At 36.6% G+C, this 22,905-nt stretch overlaps 1 protein-coding gene across 4 annotated transcripts in view; it reads left to right on the forward strand.

The window, feature by feature from the left end:
• CERKL (ceramide kinase like) overlaps positions 1 to 22,905 on the forward strand; it is a 183,663-nt gene that overhangs the window by 158,308 nt on the left and 2,450 nt on the right. For 3 of the 4 annotated variants that reach the window (XM_043996723.1, XM_043996724.1, XM_043996725.1), the window contains 6 exons: positions 2,330 to 2,404; positions 3,400 to 3,577; positions 3,694 to 3,759; positions 4,943 to 4,968; positions 5,065 to 5,173; positions 8,499 to 8,595. In XM_043996723.1, the coding sequence (XP_043852658.1) occupies positions 2,330 to 2,404; positions 3,400 to 3,577; positions 3,694 to 3,759; positions 4,943 to 4,968; positions 5,065 to 5,173; positions 8,499 to 8,595 (551 nt within the window). The remainder of the gene's footprint in view (positions 1 to 2,329; positions 2,405 to 3,399; positions 3,578 to 3,693; positions 3,760 to 4,942; positions 4,969 to 5,064; positions 5,174 to 8,498; positions 8,596 to 22,905) is intronic. The other variant, XR_006355728.1, reaches the window with a different exon arrangement.

Raw genomic sequence — 22,905 nt, forward strand, 5'->3', positions numbered from 1 at the left:
CTTTGCCCTCCAGAATATCATATTCCAAGCCCTCCAGTCCTTTAAGGTAGAAGTTGCTGGGGCAGCTAGGTGGTGCAGTGGATAGAGCACTGGCTCTGGAGTCAGGAGTACCTGAGTTCAAATCCGGCCTCAGACACTTACTAGCTGTGTGACCCTGGGCAAGTCACATAACCCCAATTGCCTCACCTAAAAAAAAAAAAAAAAAAGAGGTACAAGGTAGAAGTTGCTAAATCTTGTGTTATCCTGATTGTGTCTCCACAATACTCAAATTGTTCCTTCCTGGCTGCTCTGGAATTTGGCTATAATATCCCTGGGAGTTTTCATTTTAGGATCTCTTTCATGAGGTGTTCGGTGGATTCTTTTGATTTCTATTTTACCCTCTGGTTCTAGAATATCAGGGCAATTTACCCTGACAATTTCTTGGAAGACAATGTCTAGGTTCTTTTTTTGATCATGGATTTTAGGTATTCCAATAATTTTCAAAATTTCTCTCCTCGATCTATTTTCCAAGTCAGTTGTTTTTCCATTGAGATATTTCACATTGCCCTCTACTTTTTTATTCATTTGGATTTGCTTTATTGTTTCTGGATTTCTTATGAAGTCATTTGCTTCCATTTGCTCAATCCTAATTTTTAAGAAGTTATTTTCTTCAGAGAGCTTTTATACCTCCTTTCCTAATTGGCCCATTAAGCTTCCCAAGGCATTCTTTTCCTCATTGGCTTTTTGTACCTCTTTTACCATTTGGCCTAGTCTGTTTTTAAGGTGTTATTTTCTTCAGTATCTTTTGTGTGTCTCCCTTACCAAACTATTGACTTTTGTCATGATTTTCTTGCATCACTCTCATTTCTCTTTTCATTTTTCCTCTACCTCTCTTAATTTATTTTCACAGTCCTTTTTGAGCCTTTCTATGGTCTGAGACCAGTTCATATTTTTCTTGGAAGCTTTGGATGTAGGAGTTTTGATTTTGTTATCTTCTTCTGAGGATATATTTTGATCCTCCTTATCACCATAGAAATTTTCTAGGTCAGCATTTTTTTCTGTCTTGCTACATTTTCCCCAGCCTATTTCTTGACTTTTAAATCTTTGTTAAAGTGGGGCACTGTGTCCAGGGTGAAGGGCTCACTGTCCCAAGCTTCAGGGGATTTGTGCAGCTATTTTCAGAGATACTTCTGGGAATTTGTAAGTTTTTAGTTCTTCCAAGGTGGTAAGATTTAAGGAGAGGTATATTTACTACTCTCCTGGCCTGTGCTCTGGTCTGAAAGCAACCACAAGCCTGCTTTTCTGCCCTAGAACTATGAACAGTATCCCACTCCCCTGTGGCTACAAGCTTTTATTTGCTTGTGCTTCTACCCCATCTTGGACCTCCACCCAAGACTGTGACCTGGATCCAAGTATGGGCGAAACAACAGAGTCTTGCCTCAGTGCTAGCAAAGAGATCCCTGTGATCCCCTTACGGCCAATTGTTTGACCCCCTTACCATCTGTGAGCTGAGTTCCAGAAGCAGTTGAAGCAACTGCTGATTCAGAGGCTCCCAAGGCCTGCTCCTGGTTTGCTGGGGCTGGGGCTGGGTCTGGGTCTGCACTGGTAGGGCCAGGGCTGTGCTATGCTCCACTCTCACTCCAATACAACAGATCTTTCCTACCGACCTTCTAAGTTGCCTTTGGCTGGAAAATTATTTCATCCTGTCTTTTTGTGGGTTCTGCTGCTCCAAAAATTGTCTTTTGTCTTTATTTGAAGGTATTTGGATGGGTCTTGGGGAGATCTCAGGCAAGTCACTTCCTTTCCTTTTCTATCTTAACTCCACCCCCCAAATTAATTGTGAAACATGGTCTTTCCAAAGAAACATAATGTGTTTCTAATGGAGAGTCTAGTGTCTTGCTTTTGCTTTTAAAACAGAACAATTTCATCTGTCTTTAGTGACTTAGATGATTTGCTTAAAGACCGAGATGACTTCTGATGCTCACTTCTACTCCCTCTGATTTTAGTATCAGCAATATTCCACATGCCTTTTTATAAGACATTTTAAGGTTAAATGTGGTTTATCTTAAAGATATCCAGACCATTTGTAAAAGAAGTTATTCAAAAGTAATAACAAACTCACAAGAGTGTTTGTCAAGTGTGCATTGTTAGATGAAAGTGACCTTCTGCTAAATTTCTTTGTGAATGTCCACGTGTGTATATGTGTGGGTGGTACCCAATGGGGGGAATAGAAAAAAAACACTCATTTTTGCCAAAAAATATTACTTATTTAAGTATTAATATGTGATTTTGACATTTAACTTTTTTCTGAATTTTTTCTTTCATTATCAACTTTTGCTCAATTTGGCAGGTTCTACTAATGTACTGGCACATTCACTTTATGGAATCACTCACATAGTGACTGCAACATTACATATCATAATGGGTAAGAATAGCTTTATATTTTAAAAGGACATTTTATTTATGTAACATAAATAATAGTATTTCAATTTTTGTTGTTCATTTGTTTCAGTTGTGTCTGACTCTTTGTGACTCTATTTGGGGTTTTCTTGGCAAAGATACTGGAGTGGTTTGCTATTTCCTTCTCCAGCTCATTTTACAGATGAGGAAATAGAATTTGGTGACTTGCCCAGGGTCACACATCTAATAAGTGTCTGAAGCTAGATTTGAACTCAGGAACCTTACATCAGGGCTCCACTCTATTCACTGTGCCACCTAGCTGGCCAGTACTTCAGTTATAGAAACAGAAATCATGAGAAATGAACTCAATGTCTAAGAATCTCAATTAAGTTTTTTTAATTCTAAAAAAAGTAATACAAATTGTTAAATATCAAAATTAGGCCTATTATTTCAAGATTTTTGCTTCAGAAAAGAGATATAAAGAGGATAATATTTACTAACAGCCATGAAAAGAATGGAATTGTTTTTAACTATTATTTAGTATCACAGGCATATATTTTGTATACTATTTTACAAGATGCATATACATATTAATACATTATGGTGCAAGCTGAATTTGTTTTTGAAGTAAAAAGAAAGATCATCTCAGACAAGTGGGGTTACATTCAACTCTTATCATAAAACTGAAAGATGACCTAACTCAGATATGTGAAAACCAAATACACTATAAACTCAAGCCATTCTAGCCTTCTGCAACCTCATTGCCCATACTGTGATCCACAGTATTAGTAGATATGTATTTTACCTTAGTCTTTGTTTCCTTCATGATGTAGAACCAAATGGAGTTTACATTAATTGGAGATATAAATGGAAAAGAAAAGATCATTCATTATGGTACAAAGGAGCTCAAGATAGCTTTTATATTTAATTAATTAAACATAGTGCTCTAGATTTATTATCTGCTCATGGAAATTCACAATACTGCATTTACTTCCTTATTTCACTCTGCTGATATTTTAGGACATATGCAACCAGTAGATGTCTGTACATTCAGTAGCACTGGAAAGTTTCTTCGCTTTGGATTCTCAGCTATGTTTGGCTTTGGTGGAAAGACATTGGCTTTGGCAGAAAAACATCGTTGGATGCCACCTAATCAAAGGAAAGACTTTGCTATAATTAAGACACTGGCAAGCCTCAAGTAAGCATTTTCTCTAGATCTCTAGAGTTCACTGTTTAATATAGTACAATATATGAGCTGGATGTTCATATCCCCATAACACCACACAATCTATAATAAAGATTATTTTCTTTTAGACCTGAGGACTGTGAAATATCATTTTTACCTGAAAAAGCCTCACAGGACTTCCAGGAAGCCAGTGGGTATGTAATCCTGTGTGTGTGTGTGTGGGGGGGGGTTTGGGTGTGGGGTTTTTTTTTGTTTGTTTGTTTTTTTGTTTTTTTTGGCCAGACCTGTGATTGGTATCAGGAACTGCCTATAAGGAAATGCTTTTTGCTATTGGAGAGTCATAGCTGCCTGCAAAATTCAGTCACAGTTCTACCATGAGGTATAAAACAATAAAGCTATAACAAATTATATACATAAATAAATACAAAAAAGGTAGGGGGTGATTGAAGAAAAGGAGACAGCCAGATAAAATGTTAGGGAGAACTTGAGTTGGGAGAATACAGAGGAAAGCAGAGAAAAGTAGATTAATATGAAAGAAGTGAAAGTATAATGTAAGAGACTTGGTAACTAATTAGATATTGATGGTGAAGGACAGGGAAAGACCAAAGATGATGGAAGCTATAAGTCTAGGGTGCTAAGAGGATGATATAATCAACAGAAATAGAGAATTGAGGAAGAAGAACAGTTTGGGGAGAAGATGGAGAAATTTGTTTCTAAAATGTTGAATTTTGAGTGTTGGTGATATACAGGTAGAAATCTCCAATACATAGTTGGGAATATTGTATTGGCTTTCATAGGAGAGAGAGGAGCAAAAAGGTTATTTGAAAGTTATTTACATAAATAAAAGACTAGGAGCAAATGGGTAAACCCCTCCCCAAAAAGGGTAGAGGTGGAAGGAAAAAAAAAAGGACACCCATGGTTGAGAGTGTGAGAAGACCATAATTTAAAAAAAGAGACTAAAGAGCATTCTGACATCACCTGGTTACCATCTTCTCTATAATACATTTCTATTTCGAATGATGCTTGTAATCACCAAATATATCATCACCATACAATATAATTTGATTCTTATCGAATTGTTTATGCATTTTGACTTAAAAATTAGCTTTTGGGGCAGCTAGGTAGTGAAGTGGATAGAGTACCGGCCCTGGATTTAGGAGGACCTAAGTTCAAATCTGACCTCAGACACTTAACAATTACTAGCTGTGTGACCCTAGGCAAGTCACTTAACTCCAATTGACTCAAAAAAAAAATGAATAAATAAATAAAAATTAGCTTTTCTTAGAAAAAAGATGTAGTATTTAGTTTCTTTTTTAAGTCTTTTAGTTTATATTTAGTGTATCCAATTTTTGTCATACAATGCATTTTTCTTTTTAGAAATGAACACAGAAGGACAGAATCTGGTATGTTCCAAAATGTTCTTTGTGAAATTTTAATAAGATATTGCCAACATATTATTATACTAAATCAATGAAATGCTTATTTTTCATGACTTTTAGATTGTAACAATCAGTGGAAGAAGATTCAGGGTCATTTCCTGAACATCAATGTCATGGCAATCCCTTGCAGTTGTTCAATGGCACCAGGAGGCTTGGCTCCTAATACCAGGTCAGTAAAGGTTTAAAAGAATTCAAGTAATGTTTATAGGTTCTAATGCCTTCCTTTAAGACCACTGAATTTTTTCCCCAGAGTACCTGCTGTTATGCTTAATGGCTCATTATCTTATCATGGTATGGGTCTTCTCAGCTTCCAATCTCAGAGATAATCATTGCCTGATATCTGTAAAATGAAGCCAACATTTGAATGAGGTATTTTTCTTCTATAAATCTGTGATCCCATAGGTGTGGGAAGCTATTGGGATAGTATTTCCTTCTATTCGTGTAGATTTGTACATTAAGTATCAGAAGATAGATGAATGTAATAATTTTGGTCCAACAATTAATTTGTAACTTCAGCAAAGTTGCAGTCAACAAAATATTTCCATAAAAAATCAACAGCATTTTTGTATAAAAGCCACAGAAACAGGGGCAGCTATGTGGTACAGTGAATAAAGCACTGGCCCGGGATTCAGAAGGACCTGAGTTCAAATCTAGCCTCAGACACTTGACACTTACCCTGGGCAAGTCACTTAACCCTCATTGCCCTGAAAAAAAAAATCCAAAAGGCAGTAATTGAAAGGTAAATTTCATCCAAAATAACTCAAAATGACTACTAAATGCATAAAACATTCTCAATATTTGTACAAATTCAATTATAAAATTTTCCATAGAGAAACAACTTAAATAGTGGGGAGAATATTCAATGCTTTCAGCAAAGCCATGCCAATATAATAAAAATGACAGTACTACCAATGTTAATTTTCATCTTAATTCTGTACCAATTAAACTATCAAAAGGATGCTTTACAGAATTTGATAAAATAATAACATTAATTTGGAGCAATAGAAGATCTAGATAGAAAAAGGAAATAATGAAAAAATAGTAACAATGAAGGAGAATAGCACTTCCAAACCTCAAATTATATTATAAAGCAGCATTCATCAAAACCATTTGGTATTGTTTAAAAAATAGAGAAGTAGAACAATGGAAGAATAGACAAGAGACAATCAGAAATAATGGAATCCAATAATCTAGTGTTTGGTTAACCCTGAAGCATAAATTACTTAGGAAAATATTCACTATTTGATAAGAACTGCTGGGAAAGCTAGAAAGCAGTGTTTCAGAAATTAGGCTTCAGTCAAATTCTTACACAAAATACCAAAATAAATTCTAAATGGATACATAGCCTCTATATTAAAGAAACCATTCAACAAATTGGAAGAGATGTAGTAGATCACAGACTCTTCACCACTATGGGTAGGAAATTTATTCTTAACCAAAGAAGGGGTAATGGCAATGTAAAAAGCTTTTTTAAATTATTCCATGAAATTTAAAAAGATTTACACAAGTAAAATTAGTGAATATAGACTAAGAAGGGAAGAGGTCAAATGAGAACAAAGCTTTGTACTCATTTTCTTGGATAAGGGTTTGGCATCCAAAATATATAGTCAACTAACAGAAATATATAAGACCAAAAATCATTCCACAATAGATAAATGGCCAAAAATGTGAACAAACAATTCTCAAAAGAAGAATTTCAAATTCTTAATGAACATATGAAATAATATTCCACATAAATAATAAGAAATATTCAAGTCACAACAACCCTGAGGTTTTTGCCTCACACTCAGCTAATTGGCATATAAGATAGAAGATAAGAATAGCTTATGTTGAAAGGTTGTAGAAAGAGCAAAACTAATGGATTGTTGGTAGAGGTATGAATTAGTACAATCAGTCTGGAAAGCAGCTTAGAATTGTGCAAATAAAGTGGCTAAAATGTCCATAAGTTGACCTGAACATTCTATTTCTAGGTAAGGAGGTAATTGATAAAAAGAAAGTCTCCAAACCCCAAAATATTTATTAGCACTTTTTGTAGTAGCAAAGTATTGGAAACAAAGTAGATGCCAATTGATTGGGGAATGGCTAAATTATCATACGTAATTTAATGGAATACTACCCAGGCAGTAAGAAAAGTTGATTATGAGGAACACAGAGAATCATGGAAGGACTTACAAGAACTGGTGCAAAGTATAGTAAGCAGAGCCATGGAAGCAATATGTACCATGCCTGACCACTACAACATAAATAGAAAGAATAATCACACAACAACAAAAAAAACAAAAACAAAACAAATGTTGTAAAATTGCATAGAACAAGTGTGGCCTCAAAGAAGAGATGTGAAAAAACCACTTCCTTTGAAGAGGTGGAGTATCCAAAGACATAAGATATTCCTTAGATCATGAAATTACTTAAATGGTATTGATCAGTTTTTCTGACTCCCTCCCCCTTCTTCCTCTTTATCTTATTTCTTTAAAATAAGGTGCATTGTTATAAGAGATGGCTTTCTGGGAGTGATAGAAAGGGTAATTTAAGCAATGTAAAAACAAAAGGTATCAATAAAAATGTCTTTAAAAGTCAACATATACTATAAAAATTAGCATTTGTTCTCTTTTAAGGTAAAGCCTAAAATACTACATAGGACATGGTATTAAGAAATAGATTAAATGGAGGCAGTACAGTTATGGTAAAACGTACAGGTTTTAGAGTCACAAAATTGGGGTTCTACTTCCAGATCTTCCTCCAATTAGTTTTGTGACCTCGGACAAGCTACATGTTAAGCTATCGATTCCTTCTTTTGTCAATTGAGGGGGTTAGACTAGATAATCTCTAAATTCTTATAAAGTTCTAAAATCATACTTTAAATGGAAGAGCTGACTTTTATTTCTGTATTGCCAACCTCCAAACATTTTTCATTGAAATAGAATTATAATTATTTAAGGGAACATAAGCCATATTTACTCCACTTACTCCACTTTACTACACTTAGCTGTCATTAAGTTAAGTATAGCTGCAACTCCAAAATTATTCTTTCCCACTGCCCTATGTTACTAGCATTGAACTCCCCTGACCCCTCTACCTACTTGGGAAATTCTGAGACTTTAATCATGGTGTCTGACTAAGAAATACTCATTGTGATTAGTGGTTTTTCCCATTATCCCTTTAATTGTGCATTCCTAGTAATTTTATGTCATGATTGTTGAGGAGAATATATTGATTTCCTTTTCCTGGAGCTTTTTAGTGAACGAGATTTTTGAAGAAAAAGTTAATTCATAAGCAAAATTGATTAGAAATAGTCTATCAGTATTTTCTAAAATGTCACCACAAACTATTAAGAAAAATACAGAATATAATACTGTTAAATTTATTTTACCCAAACCTATTAATAAATGCCATGTTTATATGAGAAGAACTGTATAGAGTCTTTTTTATGCTAGAACTCTAAACTAGATACTAAATTAGATTGATTAAAATAAAACAAAATATTTAATTTACAGATTCAGTAATGGAAGTATGGCTCTTATTATTGCACGAAACACTTCTCGGTCAGAATTTGTAAAACATCTGAAAAGACAAACCAGTTTAAAAAACCAGGTATAGTAAATTCTTCTTGGTTATCCTATTTAAAAAAAAAACGCAAGCCTGCTAATCACAGAGGGAACTCTACTGCCAGTATTCACATAGATGTCCTTCCTTAAGAAGGCTTAGTTTCTTGTCTGAATATATTAGCCCCTTCTTATCTGAGTTTGGAAATCACTAATCAGTCTAATAGAGATTAGCCTCCTTAGGACCATCTGCTCTAGCTCAGTCCTGTGTAATTTCCATCAGATTTCCAAAGGGAGTATAAATCTACCAAACTCAGGAAAAGCAAAGAATTGTTATACTGAAGTGTGGGCTAAATTGAGTTCAACAGCATGACCTCATGGAGAGATGTCAGCCTTTGGAAGGAAAAGAAATCTTTTTCAAATCAGAAGTTCTTTGGAAGAGAACACGATGAAATTTAAAATTTTGGTTGCTGATATTATGGCAAGAGATTTTCTTTCATATTGTGCCCTTCAGATCTCTCAGATACTCTTGTGTAAATGAGCATCCGGATATTCAGCAGTTAACAGAAATGTACTGATCCAAAATGCATAGCATTTCAAATGTAAACATTATTTAGTCTGACATTTGGAATGGCAATCCATTTTAATTTTTTTCACCATTCAAAGGATTCATTATGTCTTTCAAAGACAAAGTAGGTAACCTAGATCACATCCTTCCTTCAACCAATATGAAGCAATGGCTAAAAGACTGAGCTACAAATATGAAGAAATCTGTAAATTTCTAAACCTTTTTTCAGTTTCAGCTATAGGGACACCAGGTCTTCCAAACCTCAAATTCAGCATGATTTTAACTGTGCAGTATTGCCTCTTTACAGTGCCAATGGTATTCTACTCAGGAATGTAGAGTTTATATGGTAGGTTAGAAAGTTTTCCCTCCATCTCCATAAATATTAGGGTCTAAAGGGAAGCCAAGATATACAAATTTAGATATAACACAAAATGTTCTCTTTCTGTGAAGTAATATGACTGTAACTTTTCTCCATTTATTTTAAGCAAGCACACTTAAACCTTGGCCATCTAAATGTGTGCTAGCTCTTGAGGTACTCAAGTTGAGAAATTAAACATTTATTCAAATGATGCTGCCACTACTAAACATTTTTAAAATGACCATTTTAAAATTGACTGTAGAGCTGGTTTGCAAGAATCACAGAAAAAGAAAAATGAACTTAGTACTTTATATCCACTCCTTCAAACAAAGAGAGAGGATTCTAGGCATGGGGAACAAGAATTGGGAAGGCCCAGAGTTGGAAGAGTGTCATGTGTGAGGAACAGAAATTAGGCCAGTATGGATGGATGATAGGGAGTTTGGAGAAGAGTATTATGTAAGAAGATGAGGGAAGAAAGAGGCAAGGCCATGAATGCCAAACAAAGACGTTTATATTTGTAATGATGGGAATGACGCCACCTACTGGAGACTTACTATAGAAGAGCTTCGCCATGAAGTGAAGGTCTTTGAGGGCAAGACCAGGAGTCTTTTCTTTGGCGTCAGGAAGTGACGTTGGCTGGTGGAAGGAGGAAGGGGGAGCCGGGCGCTCTGCCTCTCTCTCTTTTCCTAAGCATGCTGGTGGAGAAGGGAGCTAGAAATGCGTTCTCCCTTTAATAGATAGGAATCTAGGCCTTTCTCTTTCTCTTTACCAAATTCTTATTCTCCTTAATAAATGCTTGAAAGTCTAATTCTTTCTAAAGCTTATAATTCATTGGCGACCACTCATTAGATCTTTTAGACAGACTAACTAGAATTTTAGCCTTTAACATATTTGATTCTAGAGGTAACAGGGAGCCATAGGATTAGATTGGGGAGGTATGAGGAATGCCATGGCCAGAATGACACATTAGTAAAATCACTTTGGTTAGCTGTGCGTGATGAATTGCAGGAGAGAGACACTTGAGGTAGAGGGGAATATGGAAAAAAAAAAAAAACTATTCCAGAAGGGAGATGGTGAAGCCCTGTACTAAGGTGGTGGCAATGTGAATGGAGGGATAGGAATATATGTGATGAATGACTGAAAAAGAATTTATTAAGTAGTTACTATGTGCTAAGGGCTGTGTTAAACACCAGGTTTACATAACTATAGATACAGATATGTGTAATGAATGTATATATATGCACATATACACATATAACACACACACACACACACACACACACACATATATATATATATGCATATGCATTTGTTTATTTTAAGAGATAGCTCTTGCCCTCTAGGAGTTTACATTCAAATATATGGAAGTCAACACATATAAGTGACAAGATATTTTGTTCTGGAAAGGGAAAGGTTGGGGGTTGGGAAGAGACCACATGGAGACAGATGGCAAGTTGGCTTGGGTGGATAGCTGGTTGGGATGTGAAGCTAAATCATCCCTGGTATTTAAGGTCAACCAGTAGTTAGAAGGCTAAGGGGGGTAGTTTGCACAGACTCAGATGCCAGTCAACTGGGTAAGGCCTTATAATGAGAGTTCTAAAGGTGAACAGATTAAATTACTCAGGGAACCAGCTAATGTTGAGGTTCAGGTCTCAGATCCAGTGGGAAGAGTATTGATTTAAGAGTGTAGAAACAAGAAATGCTGTAGAAATAGAATAAAAAATATCAAGTGACTGATTGGATATGTGGAGTGAATAATGCTGAGTTGAGAATGAAGCCAGTTTTGAGATGTCTTGGTGACTAGAAAGATGGTGGTATACTCAATGGTGACAAGCGATTTTGGTGGGAGCAGGGGCAAGGGACAGGTACTTGGTTCTGGTTTGGTACATGCTAAGATTGAGATGCCTAAAGAACATCTGGTTTGAAATATTCAAGAAGTAGTTCAGGGGGCGGCTAGGTGGCATGGTGGATAAAGCACCGGTCCTAGATTCAGGAGGACCTGAGTTCAAATCCGGCCTCAGACACTTGATACTTACTAGCTGTGTGACCCTGGGCAAGTCACTTAACCCCCATTGCCTGCAAAAAAAAAAAAAGTAGTTCAGGATGACTAAAACTCAGTAGAGAGACTAGAGCTGGTTATACAGATCTCGGAGTCATTTGCATAGAAATTAGAACATCATTGGCTAAGAAGATTGACCAGTGAGAAAGTCTAGAGCAGGAATTCTTAACCTTCTGTGTATCATGGACCACTTTGGTGGTCTAAGGAAGTATAGGGAACTCTTCAAAATAATGTTTTTGAGTGCATAAAATAAATACATAACAAATGGATTACAAAGGAAACCAATTATATTGAAATAAAATTCTCAAAATATTTTTGAAGTTTATGTGCCTTAATCGTGTAAGAAAAGAAGAGGCTCCAAAATAGAGCCTCAGGGAACACCCACAAGTTAGTGGACATTTCACGACTTTTCATTCAGCAAAGAATACTCAGCTGGGGCAAGGCAGATGTTAAAGAAATTAAGAAGTCTGGAGAGTATAGGTCATGGCTAGGGATGCTCCTGAAATGGTGTTCCTGGGCAGGCAGTCACCAGTCAGGAGAGTGGGGCTTCAGGGTAGAAGAATGTCCTGGGAGGGAAGATATTTGGTTAGGAGGAGGGGAAGTCCATAAGGTCAAGTTGTGAGTGAAGTGAACCATGGCTGGGGATATGGTTAGTATTTTTAATGGACAAATGAAACGTGGGACACATTTATAGGCAGGAGGGAAGGAACTTGTAGATAGATTGAAGATTAGAGAGAAATTGGATAATGGAACAACCTCCTGTAAGGGTCAAAGAGAAATGGGATCAAGGATACACATAAAAGGATTAGTTTTAGCAAAGAGAATAAATACTTCATCATCAAAAAATTGAAAAATGGAGATAGCGGGCAGTAGCAGGGAGATATGAGATAAGAAGGAGGAGTATGATGTTAATGACTTCAATTTCTTTTAGTGAAGTATGAAACATGGTCTGTTACTGAGAGGGTAGTAGAAGTGAGTGGTGTAGGAGGTTTGGAATAGATGCTGTGGTGATTCTGATGAAGAATCAATTAAGAATAAAGGCTTGCCTATCTGTAATGACTCAGTTAAGAAGGTAATTGTGTGTGTGTGTGTGTGTGTATGGAGAGAGAGAAAGAGAGACAGAGACAGAGCATGGTTTTGTGACTTCCTTCAGTTTTTGTTTTTTTTTTAGCGGTGAATGAGTAGGATTGAAGGTAGCAAATCACAGGAAAAATCCAGGTTTGGTCAAGAGAGATTATAGGACAAGGGTGCAAGTCATTCACTAGTAAAGGGTGAAGTATAGTTGAAATGGTTCACTAAGGCATCAAAATTAGGCAGAAGAGTATAGTAGGAACAAATAAAGTAGAATCTTTGGAGTTTGTGATGACAAAAAGTAAAGGTTTAGGAATAAATAATAAGACTTATGGAGAGACTAAATGACAAAAGATTAAAATCAGATTAAGGGACTTCTAGGTCAAACGACCAACAAGATGGAGGAGTCATTTTCTCTGATTCCCACAACTTTTCCCAAACCTCTCCAAAACAAATTATGCTCCAAAGATAAAGCAACTTCAGGTGTCTCCATGATCTAGGACACCTGGAATCCAACAGAAGATTGAAAAACAAAAGCAAAAAAATGTAATGGTATCTACCCTGAGTTTACTCATCTCTCCTTTCCCCACTGCTCACCACTCTACCAGCAATGAGTCTGCTGACCAAAGGACCTGACACAGGGCCTTGCAACAATATCCAAACACTCAACACACAATCTTGCAATGAAACCCAACTCCACATGCCAGTCTGTCCTCCATCTTCCCAGTGCTTGGATATCCCAGCTCTGAGTCACACCTTAGGATCATGTGGTGGAAGCATTCTGTGTTGCAAAAAATCTCTGCAGGAGAGTGGAATAACAGAGGGAAAAGAGCAGGACACATGTCTGGGCTTGAAATAGAGGTTGATTCCCCACCCCATCCCTAAGTCCCCTCCTGTGCTCTTGAGGACCCAGACTACAGGAATCAAATCAGTGGCATTAGTTTGGCAGCATTCTGAACTGCTGGCGCTGGACCAGAGGAGTAAGGATCTAAGGGAGTAGGACAGGACCCCAGGACACCATGTGTGAGGAAGATATGCCGCACTCCACCAAGACTAAGCAAAAGACCTTAACATCCAGCCAGGGATAGTTCCATTCCCCGCCCCCCACCCCAAGTCACTTGGGGCAGAGAACTAGGCTGGTGAAGCATGAATTGCTCTGTGTGGGAAGAAGCTGAAATACTTTAAGACCCAGCCCTCAGGAAAACTACCATCAGAGGAGACAGAGTCAGAGAGCAATAGGGGAAAATAAGCAAGGTGGGGAGGGGACTTATATTACCAAAGAGCTCAAGAAGAAGAAAACTCAAAGATCTTGAACATAAAAAGATAAATCAATAGGGAAAGCAAAAACAGCAGAAGGAAAGATGAGCTCCATATGTAGTAAAGAAGTTTAGTCATCTGTGATTAAATACTGTAAAACAAAGTAAGATGATCTAACACTGAAGAGATAAAGGATCCTGTGGAATTTTAAGAGAACATGGTACTACAACACAATGTTCCTGAGTGGTTTAAAAGAGAAATGAGAATTATGAAAGTAAAATAAAGTAAAATGTATGGCCTGCAAACCAAAAAAACATTGGTACAATTGAAAACATTGAATCTTTGATGACATCTCAACAAAGAAACAAGAGAGAAACCAAGAGTGGCAATGCAGAGACATTAGAGTGAAGGACAATCTAGAAGAAGAAAAGCAAAAAAAAAAACATTGAAAGAAAATATGTTAACCATTGAAGCAAAATATACTGATCTCGGGGCAGCTAGATGGCGCAGTGGATAGAGCACCGGCCTGGAGTCAGGAGGACCTGAGTTCAAATCTGGCCTCAGACACTTAATACTTACTAGCTGTGTGACCCTGGGCAAGTCACTTAACCCCAATTGCCTCACTTAAAATTTAAAAAAAATATACTGATCTTGAAGGTGAAATGTGTAGAGACAAGTTAAGGATTATAGGTCTCCCAGAAGAACATGACAAGAGAAGAAAACAAAACAAAACAAAACCCAAATACCATAATATAAGAAATAATACAAGAGAACTTCCCAGAACTTCTGAACACAGAAAATGAAACACAAAATAAAAGAATTCATTGATTGCCATGGGGAAAAAACACTAATGAAAAAGAAAAACCAAAGCTGCGCTCCAAGATATAGTGGTTAAATTGAACAATTCAGTTCAGAAACAAGTTCTTCAAGTAATCAGGAGAAATACTTCAAATACAAAGGAAAGGACATTCGTAAAAGAAAAGACTATTCTGTACATACCAGAAAACATAGGAGGGAATGGAATAATGTGTTCCAAAAAATAATGGAGTTCAAGATGCAGCCCAGGGTGACCTATTCTGCAAATCTGACTTTAGCCATAAATGAAAAAAAGAGGGACATTCAATAATAAATAGGAATTTGATCAAGAGAAGCAATGCTGAAGACATTTTCTGCTTTTTGAACACACTAGACAACAGAAATGGAGAAGAGGTAAGTGAATGCAGGAGCTATTTTTTTGCTTTTTGAACACACTAGACAACAGAAATGGAGAAGAGGTAAATGAATACAGGAGCTAAGAACAATGGTAGCAATAGAGTGACAGCAGAGAGACCAATAAGAGACCTTTTCCTAAATGTAAACAGGGAGATAGGGATGAAGGTGGAAATCTGGTAGTGGTATTAGCAAAGAAGTAGGCATGGAGCATTATGGACAGAACTTTGAAATACCTTACCTACAGGTGAAGATATAGATATAGATATAGATATAGATATAGATATAGATATAGATATAGATATAGATATAGATATAGATATAGATATAGATACACACACACACATATAGTGGTGGTGGGAGGAAACTACATTACAAAATAGGACAGTGCATGAAAGGAGGGAGGGGAGTGTGTGATGTGCCTGAGTCAAATTGAAGGCTAGCAAAGAGAGAATGACTCCTGTGGTCTTTTAGGAAGAGAAGAGTCTACAGGAGAGTATTTGAGGAGGAAAGGGGAAGGATTGAAGGAGAGGAAAGTAAAGAGACCTTGCTTTGGTGGTGGGAGGGAGTTCCACTCATAAATACTCCTATCAGTGAAAAGAAATGTTCTGTGAACAGATCCGGGGACCCTGTCCTGGGTGTATAGTCTGAAGGATTTAATGCTTGAAAAGACCACTCACCTACTTTAGGCTGGGAGGGAGTTGGAACCCTTGGTGGCAACTGGCACCTGGAGGAATAGGAGGGCATGGATCCAGGGAGGCAAATGCAGCAAAGAAGTTAAGTAGGGGGAGGGTATAGATGAGTAGCAGGCGACATAATAAGGAATGAAATCAGGGTATGGTCCTCCCATGGGGCACTGTCCTCTCTGTCACCTTCAGGAATTGGCATTGTTTTGAGAGTGAGGCACAATGGAAAAGAATCTCTAAGGCAAACTACAAGGCTATGGCAGAAACTGACTAGAGGTGAAAGAGAGGCCAGAACAGATACCTCAATTTTCATTGCATGAGGGATACAGAAACAAAGACTACATCATTACAGGGGTCATGAACCAGAGAATGAGGGTCTATAGTAGAATGAAAGTGAAGATGGGTAATGAAGAGTGAGAGAAACACTCCCTGGAAAGGGGCACTAAAATGAAAATCAAAACAATAATGAGCAGCAGCAGTTGAAAGAGAGAGGAAGGAGAAATCTATTTCACTAAGAGGGGAAAAGGGGGGAAGAATTAAATAACGTGATAAAAACAGGAAAGAAAAGGGAATAAGCAAAACCATAAAAGGAAAGGGTAGTAATGAGTAGGAGTGAGAATTGAGGGCAAGGGGAATAGCATAAGTGGGATAGGGCTTCCTTTAAAAGCTTAAAGTAACTGAAAGAACAAAGTACTGTGTTTACAGAAAAGGGAAAAATCCTCACCCCCCCAAATATTACAGGCAAATGAAGGAAAAATATAAATGTCATAACTTTAAATGGAAATGGTTTAAACAGTCCAATAAAACAAAAAAGTGACAAAGCAAAAAGAATTTTTAAAAAGTATAAACAAGGAAATGATATCATAGTGAAAGGAATACAGAACAAAGCAATGTCAATTATAAACCTGTATGCTTCAAATGCCTTAGCATCCAAATTCACAAAGGAAACCTTTGAGCTACAAGAAGAGACAGTAGCATAATAGTGAGAGGAGACTTCAAAGTTCATCTCTCAGTTCTGAACAAGTCCAACAGAAAGATAAAAGGGAAAATATAGAACTGAACAAATTCCTGGAGAAACATAAGTTGAAATATTTGGGAAATATTCTGAATTGGACTGCAAAAGATATACATATTTTTTTCAGTACCACATGGTACATTTACAGAAATTGACCATGTACAAGGGCACAGAGATTTTGCAAACAAGTGTTAAAAAACAAAAGCAGAAATAGTTCACACTACCCTTCTAAACCATAACATAATAAAAATAGTCATTTTTTTTTTCAGGGACCATGAACAAAATACCTAGACCCAAATGGAGATTTAACAATGAAACCCTAAATAATGAGTGGGTTAAAGAACAAATCATAGAAACAACAACTGTGTGAAAAAGTTACAATGGTGAAACAACATAAAATTTATTGGATGTAGCTAAAGCAATACTCAGGGGAAAAACCATATCCCTACAAACATAAATGAGGAAAATATTGTTGCTGCTACTGCTGCTATTGTTGTTTGTCCTTTGTTCTTGAAGAGGACCATGACCCTGAGGGTTATGTTATGACTTGCACTGAATTATATTTAAGTGAGAGAAGTCTGTGTGCAGTCACCAACCTCACTCTTTCCTACAGAGTCATCTGGGTCCAGTGGCAAAATATATATCAGCACAACTGGAGATGGCCCTGGATGTTTTTAAGGCAATTGGAGTCAAATTAGTTGCCCAGGGTCACACAACCAGTAAGTGTCTGAGGTAAGATTTTAACTTAGTTCCTCCTGGCTCCAGGGCCAGTGCTCTATCCACTGTGCCACCTAGCTGCCACAAGAAAATATAAAAAGAGAGGAATAATGAACTGACTATGCACTAAAAACATCAGAAAGCTGACAAACCTAAAATAAACACAAAAGAAAAGATATAAAAAATTAGAGCAGAAACAGATACATTGAAAATAAAACCCTGTAAAACTCCATAAATAAAACTAAAGGTTATTTTTTTGAAAATACTAATAAGATTGATAATCTTTTAGCTAATCTGATTTTTTAAAGAGGGCAGAAATACAAATAAAATGGCAAATGAAGCAAGTTGACATCACAACAAAACCACAAAATAAAAAGATTATTTGGAGCATATTATGTGTAGTTGGATGCTAATAAAGCTAAGAACACAAAAGAAATAGTAAAATTTCATCAGAAATAAAAAATACCCAAAGTATCAGAAGACCATATGCAGATCTTAAATAACTCAGACTCAGAAAACAAAATGGATCTACTTTTAAAAGGGAAAATCAAAGCAAAAACAAACTTCTGATCCTGATAGAGCTATTGGAGAATTTTTTCAAACTTTTTGCAGGGCAATGAGGGTTAAGTGACTTGCTCAGAGTCACACAGGTAGTAAGTGTCAAATGTCTGAGGTCACATTTGAACTCAGGTCCTCTTGAATCCAGGGCCAGTGCTTTATCCACTACACCACCAAGCTGTCCCTTCAAACTTTTATAGAATAGTTAATACCCATACTTCACAAAATTTTCTCAAAAATTAAGAAAGCACATTCACCAAAATCTGTTTCTGAAACATAGACAGTTTTTGCTTTACATAGGTGGACTCTTCCATAGACCTCTATGTAAAGATATTTTTACATAATTCAAGTTTACCTGTGTACATGGGGGAGGAAGGGCTGGAAGGAGGCAAAAAGGGAGGCCATGTGCTCATGGAGAGAGAGGGCGTGCATGTGGTTCAAGGACACATGGCACATACAGGACAGAGAAGCAACAGCAGGAGGAAGAACATGCAAGGGGATGGGGGGCCAGGGCAGCCATATTGGGTCCTGGCCAGAACTTCACCAGGTCTCAAACCAAGCCCCCAGTATGACAGAAGTGGCAGTCTCTTTGCATTTCAGTTCTTTCACTTGGAGATTTTTTAATTTGTTTTGTTAATAGGAGAGGTGAGACACTGGATTGTTGATGAAGGGGCCAGAGAGAGAGCAGTAAAGTTAACATATGTATTTTTTTGGAATGTGGATTTCTATCAGAATTTTTTATACGAAGTTGAATTTTTGCAATACAAATTTAGATACAGCAAGAACAGTCTGTAAATATAGTCCTAATATCTAGACTAGGGAAAGATAAAACCCAGAAGGAAAACCCAGAACAATAACATTAATGAATATTGCTTCAAAAATTCTAAACAAAATCCTGTCAGATTACAGCAATTATCCAAGAAATAATTCATTATCACTATGAAGTATACCAAGAATGCAAAGATGGTTCAACATTAGGAAAACATCAGCACAAATAATCATATTTAAGACCAAAACATCCAAAACCACATGATCTTCTCAATAGATGCAGAAAAAGCCTGTAAAAAAGTATAGGACTCATTTATGCTTAAAAACTTTAAGTATATGCAATGGATACATTAGATCTGTTTCCAATAAATATGGGAGTGAAGCAGCAATGCCCACTCTGCCCACTCTTATTTGCTATAATTTTTTAAAATCCTAGCAGTAGCAATAAGACAGGAGAAAGAAATCAAAGCCATAAAGTTAAAACTATCTTTATTTGCAAATATGATAATGTGCTCAGAAAATCTTAGAAAACCATCAGATATTAACTGGGACAACAGCTTTAGCAAAGTTTTAAACTACAAAATAAACAGTAAAAACTGAGTAGCATTTTGACATGATGATAACAAAACCCAAGAAATAAAAGATGGGGAAATACCATTCCAAATAATTATGATATATATAAAGTATGTGAGGATAAACTTATTAAGGAATAGAAAATACTTGAATAGATTCAATTACAAAATTTTTCTTAAAAATAAAGAACAACTTAAATAGCTGGAGGACTAGTTGATGCCAATAAAATAAAAGTGACAATACTCCCCAAATTAATTCATACTTTTAATGCTATACCAAAGTGTCATGAGGATACATATAGTACTCAATAAGACGATAATAAAATTCAATTGGAAAAGCAAAAGACCTAGAATATGAAGGAAATGAAGAAAAGAAAAAGGGATGAAGTGGGGATGACACTTCCAGACCTCATATTACATACAGACATAGAAGAGAAAGCATGTTCAGAGGGAAAGAGTTCTGGGTTTGGAGTCAGAAATCTTAGTTCAAATCCCATTTTGGCTACTCACTGCCAAGGTCAGAAAGCACGTCACTTAACCCATCTGGTCCTCACTTTCCTCATCTTTATTTGGGGTAGGACTGCATGATCCTTAAAGCATCATATTACTCTAAATTTGGGGTCCTGGAATAATTTCTAAAAAGATTACATAATTATACAATGAAATAAACACGTACCAGTTTTTTAAAAAATTATATTGTAAAACAACAGTCATCAAAACCATTTGGAAACCAAGGAACTCAATAACCCAGTTTTTGACAAAGTAGAAAACATAAATTATCTAGGTAAAAAACCTTATTTAATAAACACTGCTAGGAAAACTGCAAATCATTCTTGCAGAAATTAAGCTTGACCAACACCTTATATATACTACATTCCATGATACATTTTTTTTTGTGTGGGAGGCAATTGGGGTTAAGTGACTTACCTAGGGTCACACAGCTAGTAAGTGTCAAGTGTCTGAGGCCAGATTTGAACTTAGGACCTTCTGAATCCAGGGCTGGTGCTCTATCCACTGTGCCACCTAGCTGCCCCCATGATACATTCTTAAAGGAGTACATGATCTTAATACAGGGTGCACCAAAGGTCACGAAGTCATTAAGGAGTTTCAGTATTTAATAACTTCTTTATTTTTTGTTTTTAATTTACAATACCATAGCATCATATATAGTATATATGGGAAATAAATGTGTGTGTATGTGTATATATATATATATATACATATACATATATACGCACACATACATATATATATACATATGAAATAAAGATCATTTTCAAAAAGTTATTAAACATCAGACCCCTGTGTGACTTTTGGCCCATCCTATTTTAAAAATCATACTATGAAAAAAATTTAGAAGAGAAACAGAACATATACCTCTCATAGCTGGGGTAAGAGATGTAGTCTTTTTTTTTTTTTTTAGTGAGGCAATTGGGGTTAAGTGACTTGCCCAGGGTCACACAGCTAGTAAGTGTTAAGTGTCTGAGGCCGGATTTGAACTCAGGTACTCCTGAATCCAGGGCCGGTGCTCTTTCCACTTCGCCACCTAGCTGTCCAGAGATGTAGTCTTAACCAAATAAAAGACAGACAATTACAAAAGATAAACTAAAAGGTAACTTTGATTACATAAAACTAAAAAGCTTCTGCAGTGCCAAAATTTATGCACCTAGGCTAAGAAAGAAAGTGGTCAAATGAAAAACAAAAACAAAAACAAAAACTTTTTGTGTCACATTTTTTAATGAGTTTGGTATTTGAGATATAGCAACAATTTATAAATCGATGACTAATAACCATTCCCCAGTAGATAATTGGTGAAAGGATATGAATAAACAGTTCTCAAAAGGAGACTTGCCAAATGTTTATAATCAATTGAAGATTTCTCCAAATCACTAATAAAAAGAGAAATAAAAAATCAAAAGAAAGATGAGGTTTTACCTCACCTACCACACATTTGTAATGTACAAAAAATTAATTATTCATAACTATAACTAACCTGGAAAAAATATATATAATTGGATTTATGAAAAATTATGATTATATGAAAAATGATAAATTTAGAAAAATTATAATTGGGCCATAAGTCCCTTCGTGGTCACCATTAAAATGTTAGAATATTTTTAAATTGACTAGCCTAATTTGGGGGGCTAATCTGACTGGAGGACTAATCTTTCTGAGTGGAGGACTAATCTGGGGACTTTTGACTATTTGGCTATCTGACTTCGTTAATTTAATATGGGCCATTTATAAAGTTCCACCACACTGCTCCCAAACTGATAAACTAAAGATTAAGAAGCCTCTTAACCAAATAATCAAAGCAGAGTTTATTTATGAGATACTATTTAAAATTAAGAATACAGGGAAATAAAATGTACAACTTGACTCCTTTCCTGTGGTCTCTTTCCACTGCGTCTCTTTCCCACCTGCTGCACCTCGAACTTCTTGAATACAATAAGGACCTTAGCCGCCTCCAGCCTCAGGGCACGTTACACTTTCCCTGGTTTGTAATAAGGCCTGTAACCTTGTCAGCCCTCCTAGTCCTGCGTTACTGTTTGTCTTGTCCCCTGTCTCTCCTTTCTAATCTTGTCAGCCACCCTCTTGACCTCTTCTCAGCCCCGTCTCCTTGTCCAAAGAGAACTCTCCTCCGTCCTTGTCCCTCCTCCCCTCTAGTCACACCCTCTTTCCTCTTCAATCTTGTCTACCTAGTCCGTCCTCCTCTAGTCAGCCCCTCTCCTCTAACTCCCAGGTCCACATATACCTTTTCTTCTCTCCACTCAAATCTCGGGGCTTCCTTTGCCCCCACAGACCAAGCTAATCTGCCAGCCAGAGCTGCAGCTGGTGGGGGGAGGGGGGTGCTCTCGAGCCTCATGCCTCAGCACAGGCTTTCTGGGATCTTTCAGATAGCTCCGCTCAGGTCTGAGGGATCTGGGGCTTTTTTTTCCCCCCAGCTGTCTGACCTGGCATCTTCTATAGCCCAAGGGGCTTTTTCCGCTCAGCTGAAGCTGAGGAGGAGGGGGAGAGACCCTGAGGGCCTAAGGCTTTCTAATCTCAGCATAAAGGTAGGGTCCCCAAAACAAAATAAATTTCCACAGTAATAATAACCAAAAATGACAATACTCAATGTTGGAGGGGTTATGGAATGATAGGTACACCAACTGTGGTCTGCTGGAGCTGTGAAGTAGTCCAAACATCTGGGAAAGCCATTTGGAATTATGCAAATAAAGTGACTAAAATGTCAATTCCCTTTGAACCAGAGATTCTGTTACTGTGTTTATACTCTCGAAGGGAGAGGGGAAGAAACAGGAAATGCTGGAGATAACTATTAAGATATAAGAAACAGAAGACATCAATAAAAATTCATTATATATTTTTAAAAATCAGATGAAGGAATAGTTTTTGAACATAAGAACACTAGTAGGTGATTAATTACAGAGGTGGCATTAAAGTAGTTTTACATATAATATTATTAACCCCATTTTATGGATGAAGAGAAACACTCAGGTTAAATTGCTTATTCAAACAAC

This window comes from Dromiciops gliroides, chromosome 3, assembly GCF_019393635.1.
Source record: "Dromiciops gliroides isolate mDroGli1 chromosome 3, mDroGli1.pri, whole genome shotgun sequence".
Taxonomy (NCBI): domain Eukaryota; kingdom Metazoa; phylum Chordata; class Mammalia; order Microbiotheria; family Microbiotheriidae; genus Dromiciops; species Dromiciops gliroides.